This window comes from Manacus vitellinus, unplaced genomic scaffold (assembly GCF_001715985.3).
Source record: "Manacus vitellinus isolate BGI_N305 unplaced genomic scaffold, ASM171598v3 scaffold_25_pilon, whole genome shotgun sequence".
NCBI classification, from domain to species: domain Eukaryota; kingdom Metazoa; phylum Chordata; class Aves; order Passeriformes; family Pipridae; genus Manacus; species Manacus vitellinus.
Genome location: NW_021939882.1, coordinates 5,222,424 through 5,239,118, shown reverse-complemented (window position 1 = coordinate 5,239,118; position 16,695 = coordinate 5,222,424). Strand labels below are relative to the sequence as shown.

Sequence of the window (16,695 nt, the reverse complement as noted above, 5' to 3'; positions counted from 1 at the left end):
AGGGAACGGCCGCCCCCTCCCTGCCCCAGACAGGCACGGAACGGGTACCGAGCCCCCCGATCCATCAGCTTCTTTACATTCATACATTCAAGTTCAACACGAAGAAAAATTTCTTCCCGTGGAGGGTAACAGAGCACTGGAACAGCTACCCAGGAGGGGGGCGTTGAGTCTCCTTCTCGGGAGACATTCCAAACCCACCTGGACTCGTTCCTGTGGCTCCTGTTCCAGGTTACCCTGCCTGGGCAGGGGGGGTTGGACTCCAGAAGTCCCTCCCAACCCCAGTCATTCCGTGGTTCTGTGATTACAGACACCCCGCCAAATCCCCGGGGGCATGGAAGCCTTAAAGCCCCGGTGCAGCCCGGGAGAGCTCCCTGCGCGCTCCAGTAAGGAGGGACACAGCCCTTCCATCCACCCCGACCCCATCCTCTCTCTATTGGAATCAACAGCTGGAGAAGGTGATCCAGTAGAATCCAGTGCATTTATTTCTTGCAATAACTGAATGAGTGTTTTTTCAGCTTTGGATTTTAACACATACAAATTAATGTTTGCAAGTTTAATAACAATCAGTACTAGAAGCAAATCATTGTATAAAGCTCATAGAAAAAAAAAAAAGCCAAATCCATCACTTCTTGGTTTTCCTGGAAAAAAAACCCCAAACCAAAAAACCAAGCATTCCAAATGAAGGCCTCGTGGAAGCAAGCATACCCCTGCCAGAAAAAATTAGGAACAAGTCAGAATCAACTATCAGCGTAGGCAGCTGAAATACAAGAATTCACTCTTTCTAAAAGCGGCTAATTTAACTAGAGACAAAGAGTTTACAGGGCCTAATTAGCTGGGGAGTTTGCCAGAAACCCAATTCCATGTCCAGGAGCACATTCAGAGTCTGATCCGAAGTCTGGGCTAAGGAATAAAGGTGCCGATGAACCACCCACTGCTCTGCAAACCTCCTGTAACCATCAACTGTTCCAGTGCAAATCAGAGTGAGTCCAGAGCAGGCATGAACACTAAAACACAGGCAATGGAAGACTCCACCTCGGGCTCTCCCCTTCCCTCCCTGCAGTCCCAGCTCCTGCAATCCCCAGGGAAAGGGAAGAGCAATGTGAACATCAGACTCCAGGCGTTGCTGTCGCTGTCCTTCAAAGGAAGGTTGAGACACCCTGGACATTAAAAATGGAGAAGCAGGTTATGGCTGTTCCTATAGGGCTAGTTAAACTACCAAAACTTCTAAATACAATCAATAACGGCAAACACTGCTGAGCTGAGCGAGTCCTTTGCTACCTCTGTGTTCTGACCTGCTGCCCTGCCCAAACCTCTCCAGGAGTTACCAAGAGCGCTGTGGGATTCGCTTGCTTCAGTTTGGATTCAGAACATACAAAGTTGACAACTTAAAGCTTTATTGTAGTTTGCAATAATATAAACAAGTGCTGAAATTCAGTCAATGTCCATTTCTGGAAGCTTCTTCTCGGTGGCTGTGGGGGCAGTGCCCTGCTCGGGGGCCTGGGCCCCGCTCCTGGCATCTCCCTGCCCGTCCACTGGTCCGTTGGGTTCTGTCGGCTTCTGCTCCTCCTTCGGCAGTTCCACCTTGGGTTTGGGTTTGCTGACTATGGGATTACAAATATTTGCCAATTCCTACAAAACACAGAAATAAAACATTGTTAGAAATGTTTTTACCTTCGCACAGTTGTACTTTAACTTTTGACAGCACCAGTGGGATATTCAAGTTGAGGGTTGATGTTCCCCAATACATTTGAGATTTCTTACCTCAGTATTTTCTGAGCACAAAACCTAGACCAGTAAGCAGAAAAATTCATGGAGATACAGTGATTTATGTAGAAAAACTTACTTTAGTTTTAGCCTGGATGTCTTTCGCTTTTATAACTGGGTCCAAAGTAAGACTTCTCTTGTTCTGCAGATTGAGGTTATTGTTCATCCACTCCATGGCTTCATTTGCATTCTTCTCCACCTTTGCCATGTCGGCTTCATCGAGGTGCTCGTACTGTTCATCCTGAAACAGCCAAAGCAGGAGCAGCTCTGTGAATGTTTGAGCACAAACTGCACCCTTATTTCTTCAGACTTTTAGCTTCAAAATATTAAAGACCATTGAGCCAGGAGGCTGTTCTGGTTAGCAGAGGAACTGAGCTGATCACCCACAGCTCTGTAACCAGAGACCTGAAGTTCTAATGCTGCTGGCATTCTCCCTCCAAGAGGAAATCAACACCTAATTAAAAAAAAAAAGAGACTCAGGCTTGCAAGCCAACATCCACTTATGAAAAAACTATTAAACACTCATAAGCTCGCCAGGAAGTTGCACCAGCTTTTTGTCTGAAGCAGCTTACCTAAAATTCAGGCAAGATCTGTACCATTTCCTTACATTTTCCAGAAATTAAGTGTGGAAATACCTTTGCTTTGTATGCGTGAACAGCTTTCATGTACTGTTGGATTTGCTTCCCCAGCTCCTCAAATGCTTTTGGTCTTTCCTCCGATTCTTGGAATCTTGCCTGAATAGGCTGACCCAGAGTCTGAAACAAAGCACAAAAGGTATCAAAATCCATGGAGCATTACTATGGGATCCCGCAAGGTTTGACAGGATACACCAATGTTTCTAAATTCCTTGGAACTCTTGACTCTTCTCTACAATTACAGGGAAGACTGAGCCTCCCTCAACCCTGTGTTGTTACAGGTCTGTTGAGAGCTGCTCCTTGCATAATTAAAAAGCAAACCAAGCAGTTTGTCACCAGTGCTCACCTCCAAACCAGCAGATCCAACAGCTCCTCACTGCAACAAAGTTCTCCAGCTTCAGTAAATTCCCATGGGAATGTAAGAACCACTTACCTTCAATTCTGTCAATTTATCAATGTATATTTGTTTGGGCTGGTCTTCACCATCTTCATAAAGCCAATTTTCTGTATCTTCCAGCTTCAGTGTGAAGCTATTCCGATCCTGAAGCAACCCATACAAAATAGATGGTGAGATAATTTATTAGATGACAGATGACACTAAATGATACTTGGAACCTTTCTGGAAGAGTAATATTTTTAGAACCCAAAAAACTCTGTCTGAAACTCTTTATCCTAAAGAAACAAAATATTCTTTTGTATGGCTTTGTGGTGAAGACCAGGCTCAAGAAAGAACCATCTGTGACACCGACAGTTTAGATCAATACTGTTACATAGAAGGCTTTTTTTTTCCCCTTCCCATTTTCATCATCACTATATGAGCAAGTCTGAGAACAGAGTGAAACTTATCTTTAGCTAAGATGCCATAAATGTCACCTGACATGTCCCAGTTTGGGCTCTGATGTGGGTATTGGGCTCTGCAGACACCTGGCTGGCAAGGCTCCACTGTAATCAATGGAGATCCAGTCAGGAGTCCAGTGATTCATCCTGCTGGAATTATATTAATTACACACCCAGCTCTTCGGTACAACAGGGAAAGCTGATTAATAATGCCAAGAGGTTTTTAGGCAACCAGTCCAGATACAAATGCCCACATTTAGTCAGACTAATCCCACCTATTATGTTCCTGGGTAGGGCTGCTCTGTCTTAATTTTTTTAAACTATCCTAAATACTGACAAAGAGCCAAAATAGAACAGGTTGTCCTAAAATGATTGTGCAAGGGCTCCTAGTCTGGAAACACACCCTGATACCATCTTAATTGCTGCAACTGTTTTGGAAGAGAACCAGTGGTTTGTGCCTGAGCCCCATTTAGCAGATTATCTTCAGAGCCAGAAAGGTTACAAGTTATTTCTTCAAATTTAAAAGTCTGAATATATAAGTAAGCACAGTGTGTGATACAGGTCAAAAGTTATTAACTACAACTGCTCATTGTAACACAACATATCAAAGGACAATCCAGCAGCAGTACTCACATCTTCACCAATAAATTTCTCATAAACACTGCAGAGTTTGTCTCTCATTTCATACACATACTCTTCCACTGCATTCTTGGCATCATTCCTCTCCTTCTCCAGCTTGTCCTGCATTATCATCTTACCCTGTGAACAAGTTGTCAAATTAGTTGGCTAAAAAGCTAATTATTTAATATTTATTGTCAGGACACCTTGCGAGAAAAGGCTTAAGTTTGAAAAAGATTTTGCAATATTGTAATTTACAGAACTGTTCTAACACAGTACATGAATAAAAATCAATTTGAGTTTTGGTGCAATATCCAAAACAGAACCGAACAATCTTGCTCCAGCTGAGAAACCTTCACCTGACGGGCCACCTGCACCTTGTAACTGCAGGTGATTTTGGAGGTTTCCTGCAGAACAGCTCTTTAGTGAGAGTTACAGCATCACTGAACAGGAGGAATGTATTTTGCCTCCATGGGGCAGTGCTGTTCACATCAGAATTTTAACTGCATGTTTTATTCCTTTTCCTTTTCTTGATCAGCCTTAACCTTGTTTAATGAACACCAACATTTCTGGAGACCAACTAGTAACGTTTTTAGCTTGGTCAAGTAAGAGTTTACCTCATTCTCAATGAATAAGTTGAGCATATCCTTCCCTATCTGCCACACCAACTGGTTCTCAATGGGAAGGTCCACTGTGGTCGTCTTCACTTTGGCCTTCTTGGCTTGAGGTGGTTGATCCACCTTCTTGTCTTTTGAGTCAGCCTGACAAGTCTGCAATGAAAAAAATATATTCACAGTAAAAACAACATCATCAGGCAGTTCAAGGTGACCAGTCAAGACTTATATTCAAAAAACTGTGACTGAGTTAGTGCACCTCAGCATCAGAACTAAACACTCCCTATCATTCTGACACCTCAGCTGCTAAAGTCTGAGATAATTAATGCAACCACTGACCTTTTCTGGGCATACTGTCTACATTCATGGGTCACGGTGCCCATAGTATAACACTTTTCTAGTTTTTAAATTATTGAAAACTAGATGATTAGTTCTTCTATGAACAGGAGAGTTCCCTCATTTTATCAGTACCAGGTCACCTGACAGGTCTGCAGTTATCAGTGCCATTTATGTCCTTTCTAAAGCTCTAATCACAATAGACTACCAGTGCACTGAAATAAAAGTTCAGCTTCCAGAACTATGACAAAGGCAGCAGATATGTTCACACTCTGCATATTCTCAGGAATCTCATGAAAATAAAGTCTCAAATGCTCACGTTACCTCCATTTCTTCAGACTCTGCCTTATTTTCAGGTTGGGTCTGCTGTTGTTCTTCAGTTTTTTGTTGCTCCTCATCTACTTGCATCTTCTGAAATTCAGAGAGATCCAATTTCAGACATTAAACAAACGCACATCATTGCTTCAGTCAGTTCCTAGGGTGATCACTTCACTTACACCTCTAATGCTCTTCTGGGCAAAAGAAACAGACTGAAAACTGAAGTAGAGTCTTAAGGCACAAATGATAAGCTCCCAGTCTTTGTTTAGGCAAGCAACATCTCCGTGATTAACAGTTTCATCCATGCCTCACAGTCCTGATTTAAAGAGATCTGTCACTGGTGTAACATGCTACAATTAGTACTTAATCTCATACTTTAGTTGCTGGACATGTCTACTAAATCATTACACAAGTCTCAGACCCTTCCCAGAACTTAGCCAGTTGTGTTTCACCAAGATTTTAAAAAGCTAAGAGCAATGAAGTCTGTTACCTCTTCCTCCTTTGCGTGCTGATCTGTCTCCATAGGCTCTTCGTTCTCATCAGATTTATGAACCTCCACTAAAGATGCGCTCGAAACACTGAAGATGCCATGGATATTTACTCTGACTTTGACTTTCACTTTGGAACTTGATCCATCTGTTTGAGGAGTGACCTTCTGAACCAAGAAGTGAGCTAAACAATCCCAGAGAGAAAAAAGCCAAACAGATTTGATAAACATAAGTGCTGAAGGCAAAGTAAAACCTGCCTGTTGCTGACACAGCTCACTGCAACGCGCTCAGGGGATATCAAATCCTACTAAAGTCAGACAATCCAGTTTTTACTCAGCAATGCTGGGACACACAGCTTTTAGGAATTCTCTAAGGTGTGCTGTAAAAGCTGGTGTTACTTGTAACACAGCAAAAGACTGCACAACTCTCAGTGTTTCCCTTTCAGGTTTGCTCCAATATTAGGATGCTCTTCTTGTCCATAAACTTCATATTACTCCACTTATTTTACTGTAGATCCATTTGGAAACCTGTCCCTACAGAATTTGTAGTAGGATGCACTTCCAGATTATATAATTAGACAGAAAAGTCCTGAAACATGGACAAGATTATGAATAAAGCTGAAAGCCACAGAATGGTCCTAACCTATAGCACTATCTGGGTAAGGCAGGTCCTTGGGGGAACTGTAGTACGCCTCCAGAGTAAAGGGCTCCTTTCTGTAGAACGTGAGGACCTTGGAAAACGGAGCAGGATGGTTCTTGGGAAAGACCTCACAGTCACTGCAAGAGAAAACAGAGTACCTTTTCAGTATGTGGGACAGTGCAGCTGGTAAGTCAACAACACGTTTCTAGAAACTCATATCTTAAGGAAAAGCTTCCTTATGAAGTAACAAAAGACTGTCCTGACCTTCCAGGTCAAGTAAGACCAACAGCCATGTAAGGAAGTGCCAAACTGCCACTTGACCTTGATTTTGTTTTCTACTGTCATTAACATCATAAGTATCAAAATTTGAAGTGTTAAATGGTCACTGTTCTAAGGGTATTTACTCCTACTGTGTTATTTAATCTAGTCATCACCATTTAGTTTTAAGCTGTAAATGCAAGAAGATTGAACTATTTTTACCTTAACCCTTCCTCTGCTGGGGAATTCCATCGCAAAGAAATAGGATACGGTATCAAATCTGTGATAGAAAACTCTCTCACTTTGAAAGCCGGGGATAGAATAGCACACTGCAAGAGCACAAGAGCCACATTACAAACACTCAGACTTCAGATGAACAGTAATTTAATTCAGCAAGTAGTTATTTATGCTGCTTAATATGTAGATTTACTTTGTTAAGGGAGACTAATACTGATGGACTTAGGACCTGCATAACAAGCACTGGAAGCACTAAGAACCTTTCCTTCTCAGGTAGCTGTTACAATCTGCTCACTCTGAAAATGGAAATACACAAGTTTTACTTTAGAGTCATTGTGTTTGGTTTGCTATCATTGGGCTACTGAATTTTCAGTGCCAACATAAGAAATCAGAAATTAAATTTAATTAAAGTTACTTTTCTAGAGCGACATAGGATGAGGACTTCTGCATACTAGAACACAAAGTTCTCTTCTTAAGCAGATTCCAACAGCTAGTTCATATCCCTGATGGAAAAGAACTGTGAGCACATATTAGAGATGATGAGAGCAAACTTCAGGTACATTCAAAAGATGGCAGCACTAGTAACTACGGAGTATTTACTACTGCTTAAGCCATTCAACAGTGACCAAGTTCAGCTTAGGACACAGATTTCCATTAGTAAGAACCTAAGCTTTGACTCCCACCCACGTCATTAAGCAATTGCCATATCTCAAGTTTATCAGCAGTGCTGTAAAAAACTAATTTGCCTTCTAACCCAGGCCCCTGAAAAGGACTCTGGAAGAGAGAACCCTGGATGAGCTTTATCAGATTCCTGGTTCCCAGACACAGCAGAAGAAAAAGACATTTCAACAAGCATCACTGATCCACTGATTTGGCTCAGACAAACAGCACAGAGGAATCACTTTACGCTGCTGTTCTCATTCTCCCAGCTGCCCTCCTAAAGCTTATTTGCATCTATTCTACATCACACATGAAGTATATTTCATGTTACTTGTAGACTCTGGCTCAAATATTTATGGATTTCAATAAAAATACAACTAAAACAAACCACTTTTTACCTGCAGTGCACAACCTCGTGCCACAGCCTCATCTGCATTCAAAGTCGTACTGACTTCTTTGCCAAAAAATTTACTGATCTTCTCTTTTACAGCAGGGATTCTTGTGGTACCACCAACTATCTCTACGGCATAAATATCCTCCTTCTTTAACTCTAGGAAGGAGTCAGACAATAGTTTTTATAGATTACACGTTTCTGTTTCACATGAACAAACTGTAAGTTTTATTAGACCAACCATTACTTTAAGTATGTTCTCTAAGCTTCTAAGCAGTAAGAACATAAGATCTTAGCTCGCGTGAAAGTTTTTTAAAACTTTTAACTACTAAGCAAGAAACTGTTGTTTGTGCTAAATCCATCTGCCCCACACCCAAAGGAAGTCTGTGCTCTGGCTGTCTCTGTTCTGCATGCAGAACACGAGGCACACACACTTACTGGCCTGCTCCAGGACACTGCGAAGGGGCGGCTCGACTCTTGCAAGGAGTCCGTCACACATCTCTAAAAATTTGCTTCTGTTGGAAGAAGCCATAAAACAAAGCTGTAACACACCATAAGCAATGCTGCAAACACAACAGGATGCAAAACTGAAGGAATGCCACTTGAACTGTGTACTGCAGATTTTTCTCTCTCCCAACCCTAGTTTTATACTTTAGTATATTCTCCCACACCAAGCTGGTTCCAATAATCCAGGCACCTTTGCAACATTCGCAGCCCTCCCTCCTAACTCAAGGCCACTGACCAGTCTCTAAACATTTCCATTTTGAGCAGCATTCCTGCACATGCTGTATATTGATTTCCCACCTCCCTTCAGTTCCAAGAGCTACTTAGTACCAAGTTTCTTTCCTGACTGAAGGGCACTGTAAAGCTCGCCCTTGTAAAGGTTCAAACGTTACCTGTTCATCATTCCAGAGACATCTATGTCGTTCATGAAGCACTCAATGTTCATGGGCAGATCAGAGGCGTTGGCACTCATCAGTTTTTTCAGCTTCTCACACTCCTGGTACAGCCTCAGCAGCGCCCGGATCTTGGACTTTATGTCTAGTTTATATTTCTTTCCGAATTCTTCACAAAAGTATTCAACTAACACCTGATCAAACTTCCTGCCTCCAAGTGTTGTATCAAACGCTGTAGCAAGAACCTTAAAGAAATGGAACCCTTCAGTAATAGTATAATGAGTCATTACTCAGTGAAACCAATTAGCAGCTAACATCAAAGCACTGCTTTGTTTCAAATATAGTTCAACTCTAAAGCAAAGCAAGGATCACAACATTGCTATCTCAAATGCTAAACAGCAGCCCTGGCCCCCTGGGCCTCCTCCCACTCTTGGAGTGAGGTGACAATTGCTTCTAAAAGAAATTTAGGAAGGCAGCGCAAGGCTTAACAACACAATCTGTTCAGTAACTATTGCTGTGAGCAGACCATCCGTTTCCAAATTCTGCTTAGCCACTGTCAGTTTGAATCATATCCCAGTTTAATATTTGATGCCTCATAAGGGTGGAACATGCTTACACCAAGCTAAAAATAAAGCAGGAGAATAAATGATATTAACTCTTGCAAATAGGCGCTTGTTTTTGACGGAGGAGTTATTTGCAAAGAACACCTGTAGCCCATCCACCTGACCTAATTCTGATCTGGGAACATACTTGGAACTTATATTTTAAGGAACAGAAATCAGTGAAGTATCACATTACCCTCAATACACCCTCAGACTGGGTTTGGTCTCTACACTGTCTGATTGCCCTGCTGCCCAGCTCTCCAATCTAGACCCAAAAGCATTCCTTTCATACGTTTAAAAAACAAATCTGACAGAAACATAAAGTAGGTTACGTTTCCTTACTAAACAGAACTACTACAAAACTAATGTTCTCAGAACATTTCTCTGCATTTCACTACCCCATGCTTTAAAATTTGCATCTGTTTCTCTAGCCAATCAAGAGGATTTACTGGAACTGTAAAGTTCAGAAAAGCCATTAAGAAATGTCAGTATTTGCTGGAAAACACTGATGCTTTGGCGATGTACACTCAGGAGTACTGTCACTTCCTTAGCTTCCATGGGCAGCTTAAAGTAATTAAGAATGTTTTTACTCTTCTACATGAGGTTAAAAAAATGTCTCTCATACCTCATTGTAAGAATTCCTGCTTTAATGCTCGATCTTATGACTGAAATGGAGTATTTTTTTGAAAGCAGCATGCAGTTAGATATGGTAATTTCTGAATAAACCATTTAATCCAGTTTTTTTATTCTTTGCCAAAGTCTGCTGATTAAGGCATGTTTGCTTCCTCCACACACTGCTCAAAAGCTTTCTAGTTCCCTGCCCTACTTTCGCTCCAGACAAAGTGCAATTTTAAGAACATGAATTGAGCTGTCTGGACACACTTCTGTGAAGCCAGGCAGGCTTGCCTGCCACAGTCCCTGGATGTGCTGATGAATGTGCTACAGGTAATTAAAATGCATGTGTAACAGATTGTTTACTTTCAGTTTGCCTTTGTTGAATGCACAAACAGAAACTTGATATGCAGAATGCCCCATATCCACAAAAACAACGTTCCGTGGCTTCTCTTCCAAGGCAGGCAGGTCTTGCTTATAGATCCCATATGCAAGGGCAACTACAGAAATAAAAGTACAGTTAGGACATTCAGTTTTGTAATTACTCAAGAAGTAAGTGGTACAAGGAAATACTAATGCTGTTTACTGATGTAATTCTCAAGCTACAGACATTGATCTTATTAAACAAAATTCCCAGTGCTAAAGAAACATGGAAGAACATTAAACAGTATCAGCCCTTCCTTCGGCTGCATTAAAACAGATATTCAAGAAATATCTTTAAGCCTCTGTAAAACAATGAAAAAAAACAGACCAGAGGTTAAGAAAATTTATGATCAACTCATCTATTTTAAGCTTATAAAATGAACTGTAATTCCAGAGAGCAAGGATCACAGGCAGAGAAAAAGCCCTTTTATCTAATAAAACTACAACACTGAGTGAGGGAAATAAAAGAATTACCTGCAGTTGTTTCATTTATTAGTCTCAGACAGTTGAGACCAGCAATCTGTGTAGCATCCATCACAGACCTCCTTTCTGCATCTGTGTAGAAAGAAGGAACCTGCAAGGTGATCAGAGTGTCAATATTAACATTTATCAGAGCCAATTTTAGTAAACAGTTACAAGTGTGGACAGTGAGTTGGTAGAGCAGAGCTGAGGCATCGTTCAAATTAAGCGTTCATTTCACTTGCAATAGAGAAAAAAGAAAAAGAAATATTACATGAAGACAAAGTTACTTTTTCTGAATCTTCTTCTATTCTATATCACAAGCTGCTCGTTTTTGGAGCAAAGAAGCAGAAACAGGTAACAAATAGTATTTATGCTGCTAATTAGCAGCATAAATAAGACCATTAATGAAGTAAGTCTAGTTTTGAAGAAGAGATGTAAGATTCAGTTAAAACAGAAAAGGCAGATACCCAGATATTCAAATTTAATGGGCAATTTAATCACATTTAATTTAATGCTGCAATCATTTCAGTTTATGATAGTAAATAAGTCTTACATATTTTGTTGTATCACATACTTACAGAAACAACACAGTCAACCACAGGCTTCTTAAGCGCATTCTCAGCAGTCTCCTTTAATTTGGTAAGAAGCATTCCTGTCACCTGCTCAATAGTAAAGTTTCTTTCTTCTTCCATATACATGGCCTTCAAATAAAAATTGTGCACACACATTACACTGCAGTAAAACCCATGCACCATCCCCATTACTAGCCTTTCATTCCCTATTAAGACTTTTCATTCAAAAGAGAACAGAAACCACAGTGAGCAGATTTAAAATAAAGAGATAAAAGGAAACTTTATCAGTTTCTTCCTCTGGCTCTCTCTCAAGCATGCCAGACTTACCTTGATGCCAGTTGAGCCTGTTGGCAGCTGGACAAGTTCATAGGCAAGGCTTGCTTTTTCAGCTTGAACAAAGGGATCTGAGAATGCACGACCATGAAATCTTTTAAAACTTTGTACTGTATTCTTTGCATTTGAAATAACCTAGAGGAAAAGAAATCTTTAATACAACGTGGCAGAGGAACATCTGAATTTCAAACAGAAGACAAGAGTTTTGTTCTCATGCTTCTCTCGCCAGAATATTTTTGTCATTTGTATCTTAATAGTGTCAGGGCAGATGCTGGGAGGCAACTTCCCTCTGGTTGCTCAGGGAACCTACAGAAATTTGAGATGTAAAATAAATGTATGCTAAAAACTGAGCCAAGAGTCTATGAAATATTGATTACAGCAGCACTCAATTTTCACAGTGTACATGTGGTTCACTCTGTAGAACTGTTAGCAATGCCTCTTTCCCATTTACCTGTTTCCTACCCCTACCTTTCTAGTGCGCTGCAGTCAGTTATTTCCCAAACATAACAAGCACATGGGTGTAAACTCCAGCTCAGGTTCATCACGTGCACACAACAATTAACACAGACACTCTCACAAAACAGCTCAAGGACCTTGGCATGAAGCTTTAAAAAGTCAGGAGAGCCCCAAGATGGTACTGTCAACTTGATTTAACTGACAAAAGGTAGATTGTCTTTTATGAACAGCAGAGATCAGCACAAATGGAGAACTGAAAATTCGTCACAGCTTGTTTCACGTAGTGCAAATAAACTGAATTCTTTCACTGACATCAGAGCAAGGCACGTACTGAAAACCACAGTAACTGAGAGAGCAGACAAGCACCGTTCCATACAGCATTTACCTGGGATTGGGTTCCAGTCAGGTGTCTATTTCCTAAGTAACCTGGGCTGGATGTTCTCTAGGTTTAGTTTCTGCAGGACATACCTCACCTCTACTGTGCTCTGTGCCAATGGATTTCGTTAAGCTAAGCAGACACTCAATTCCAGAAAAAACAGTTGTGTTTGGTTCTAGTACAGTTGTGCTGTTCTTGAATAACATGGTTGTGTCCAGTGATTTTTGTATTCTAGATAATGAATCTTGATGTATCTCTAGGCTTTTAGGCTAAGAAAACCCAATTGTTTAACTAGTCACTTCCTGTAGGAGACTTAAAAAAAATAAATCATTTTTATAGGGGTTTCACAGCAACATAAAATATGGTACAGCAGGACCTAAATATCACAAGCAAATCCAATCAGCTTAGCTTCTTCTCAGCCCTTAAATCATGTTTACCTACCTACAGCAACAGAAACTCAAGCTATGGGCAAGAACACCCAAGAGGTGTAATTTAGGTTGTAATTCAACCACAAAGAGTCAAGAAAGCTGTATTTATTTACATTCAAGTATGTTCCTTTTCTGCCAAAATTGTGCACTTAATGGAATTCTACAGAATGTAGTCACATAATTAAAAGCCAACATAATGCACAGGAACTGGAAGAAGCTAAGGCAGGCTGAAACATTACTGCTTAGCTTTAGAATTTACATTTGCAACTTAAAAAAAAATTAACTAGTATTTATCAGAATTTCTTAAGAGGCACAGATTTATTTTGTACATTTCATGATGTGCAAGGATCAACCCCGAGATTGCTATCCCAGATGACAAAGCAGCAGTACATGCTGAACAGCTGAAGGAAGGTCAGCTGTTCGTTAGTATGGAGACACCAGGACACCGGCTCAGAGACATCTGTTATCTGCAGTGATAAAACCCACACTCTGCTGAGCTGATTCTTGGCCACTGACGCTGCTTTTCCCCAAACCATCCGCTCACCTGGCTTTTGGCTGCAGCACCAATCGAGCGATTCTTGGGGCCAAAGGATATACAGGATCTACAAGGAGAAGAAGGAGTTCAGTCAGTGATTGGCACAGCTGCACTGCACATCTTTTTGGCAAAAAGTGTTGATACTGTTTAGAATATCGCTGGTCCGATTAGAAAGTTGGTCCCTCACTGCAATATATGCATGGAGTATTCTGTGGATTCTGGAAAAATCAGGCAGTCTAATTCCAGTCACAAGAACAACGCTGTAGAACAGCACTAAACCCAAATTATTTATGCTCATTCAAGTTTTCCACCTGAGTACTGACTGGGCAGACAGCCTTTATCTCACTAATTACCTGTGTATCTGAGCCACCCAAAGGTAAGTTGGTTGCTAATAACACAGGAAACATTCGACTGCAGAAGATAAACAGGAGGAAAATCAGATATTAAGGAAATCATTCCTACATGTCTGTTCCAGATGCTAACTAAGCTTTCCAGTTTTAAGGCAAACCCTTCAAGGGCAGGAAGGAAAAACCTGCAGAGAAAGATTGGTGTTTGAGAGTTTGATCTGTACCCACTAAAATGATGTGGATTACCGAAAGGGAAATCATGCTTTACTCCCAGTGCTTTGTGGCAGTTGCAGTTCTGAATAAAGAAATCTTCCTTTTGGGAGAAATTCCTAGGCCGATTAAGCCTCTCGATTTACATATTTAACAAACTGTAGGAGCTCTAACAAAGTGAAACCCAGCCCTCTAATCCAAGTTCCTCATACCACTGGGGTAAACTTAGTGGGGGGAACCCTGCCATTAAGCAAGCAGATCTTTCCTATTCACACAACATCCTAACAGTGTAATTAAGCTGCTCTCCATGCAGCAGGTCAAGAATCTGCTTTACAGCAGGGTGATGCCATAGGGCTGCCACAAGAAACACATTCCAGCTCAGCCTGAGGTTTGGAATTAGGTGTTCTAAGCAGAAACTGTCAAAACCAGAACTGAAGACTGGGGTGATATAATTGCACTGGATTTATATCTTCTTCCAATTTATTAATAACATAATAAATGAAGCAAGGCCTACCCTAAAGCATATATTGCAATAGAATTAACATTTCTGAATAAATCTGTTGTTGTTTGAAACAACTATTCAAGTCAATAAAAAGTGGAAAGTTTATGCTCTGCAGACCCACAACAAGGGAACAGGAGCTGAAAACCTCAGGAGCCCTGGAGCAGGAAGCTGATTACTAATTTACTCTGGTCTCCTGAAAGGAATTAAGACATGAACATAACGTATTGCCTTTCTCTTGGACAAAAAAAAAGCTCCACACAGCTACTGCACTGCTAAATTCACAAACCAAAGGCGTTTCACCAACACAAATCCATCACTTCAGATGAGCCTTGGGGAGCTGTGCAGGGACCCAGCACAGAGGTGAGTGAAACTGGGAGGGAGGGAGGGAGGGAAGAATTTACAGACAGTCTTATTCCTCAAATCAGTTCACAGGAACCAGAGTTAACTCATTAAATACAAATTGCACTATTACACAACTTCTGGAAGCTGAATAACTAACCATTGCATTACAAGTAGAAACAATCACAGTGAAGATCGTCAGAGGTCTAACGAAACAACTTCAGAAAGCTAAAAATCTCTGCTTAAACAGACCTGCAGGCACTACCTCACCCTGCCATCCACTGTCACTTCCTGGGAAGATTCCCTGCCCCTGACAGCTCGTTTCCTCTGCACTGACAATCAGCACCAGTTCCATAAGGGTCAGTCACAATTATTTCATTTAATCCAAGTCCCTTCATCCTTATGGAAATAATTTAACTATCTTATTTTCTCCTCTCTGTTTTCACTAGCTTTCTCTCTACCACTTCTCCATACTCAAAGACAAACATGTTTTGCTCAGCTTCGGGATGTACAAGTTCCAATTTTGCAGGATTCTGGAAGAATCCAAGTACAGAGCTGAGAGCAGATTCCATGAGAGTGTCATCTGTGCCACTGAACTCAGTACAATGCACTCAGTGAGGTTTATTTTAATAATACAGATTATTACAGTAACACATATCTGCTAAGCCTTCCCAAAGTTTGGATGTCACCATAGAAAACACAGTGTTTAACCCTGACCATGAGCCAATTCCTGGGGAAACCTGTCACAACACCTTGCATGATTTTCCCTACTCTAAAAACTGCTCAGCACTGACTTTTTGAACCAGGTTTCTGTTTCCACAGCACTTAAAATATCATTCAGAATTTCTTTTAACATAAAGGTCTGCTTGCAGGATGGTTCTCTGTCTTCCTCAAAACAGTACCTGGAGATTAAATCCTGACAAAAATCCTCTCATTTTCATTATGCTCATTTCTTCCAATTTCACTTCAGCCTCCCATAACCGCATTATTTCCCAAGAGACACTTTATGTCAGATATTTTATTTAGCTTATCTCCTTCAATGAGGGAGATTTGTGCTCATATCTCAAATATATATATATTTATCAGCAGAAATCCCTGAGAGCCAAATACCTGGATCTATTAGAGGACAGCTTTGACATTCTCTACATTAAAGTTTTCCCAGCACATCCAACTTTAAGCTTCCATATTATTGAGAACACTTAAGAGATTTCCAGATACTCAAGCACACGTTCTGAATTCAAAATTTCCTTCTCCGTTTATTCATTGCTTAGAGACAAGAGCAAGCAAACAGAGTGAGGTATTGTCTAATGAGAAGCAAGGTCATTCTCTGCCTCTGGGCTTTTTGAAGTGATGTGAGGGATCTAAAAAAACCCCCAAACATCCAAGAAGATGCTGTTGTCTCACCAAGACAGCAATTTACTTCAGTGCTTAAACAAGGCCATACTACAACACAGGGGAAGCTACAGGAACACTCCTAAGACACTATCCCAGGTTGCTCTAAGCCACTGCTTCTCCGGGCAACCTGTGCCAGGGCCTCTCCACCCTCACGGGGGAGAATTTCTTCGTATATCTAACCTATATTTCCCTTCTGTCAGTTTGAACCTTATCCTGGATGCAGAGTACCCCCCCCCCGGCTTCCCTGCAGGTCCCTTCAGACACTGGAAGGGGCTCTGAGGTCTCCACACAACCCTCTCTTCTCCAGGCTGAACAACCCCAACTCTCTCAGCCTCTCCTCTAGTGGAAGGTGTCTCTGCCCATGGCAGGGAGTGGAACTGGATGAGTTTTAAGGTCCATTCCAATCCCATAA

The 16,695-nt window shown here is 41.1% G+C and overlaps 1 protein-coding gene across 1 annotated transcript; it reads right to left on the bottom strand.

Annotated features, from left to right (window-relative positions):
* Positions 1-459: 459 nt before the first annotated feature.
* On the bottom strand, positions 460-15,874 carry HSPA4 (heat shock protein family A (Hsp70) member 4). Its single transcript, XM_029960190.1, has 20 exons — positions 15,791-15,874; positions 15,363-15,421; positions 13,500-13,557; positions 11,690-11,830; positions 11,369-11,491; positions 10,803-10,902; positions 10,272-10,405; positions 8,692-8,936; positions 8,234-8,310; positions 7,803-7,954; positions 6,730-6,836; positions 6,253-6,386; positions 5,613-5,794; positions 5,129-5,215; positions 4,472-4,624; positions 3,870-3,995; positions 2,833-2,940; positions 2,400-2,519; positions 1,844-2,005; positions 460-1,629 (listed from the first exon to the last, which is right to left on the bottom strand). Exons 1-20 carry the CDS (start codon positions 15,872-15,874, stop codon positions 1,432-1,434), a joined length of 2,550 nt encoding a protein of 849 aa, XP_029816050.1. The 3' UTR covers positions 460-1,431.
* Between the last annotated feature and the right edge of the window lie 821 nt (positions 15,875-16,695).

Bases quoted from the DNA above. Each gene is read 5' to 3' on its own strand.
- HSPA4 (XM_029960190.1), bottom strand. From the start codon at position 15,874: ATGCGGTTATGGGAGGCTGAAGTGAAATTGGAAGAAATGAGCATAATG. The intron at 5,795-6,252 runs GTTAGGACCATT...GGGATTGTTTAG, and splicing joins TTACCCAGATAGTGCTATAG to CTCACTTCTTGGTTCAGAAG. The intron at 2,520-2,832 runs GTAAGTGGTTCT...GCTTTGTTTCAG, and splicing joins ATAAATTGACAGAATTGAAG to ACTCTGGGTCAGCCTATTCA.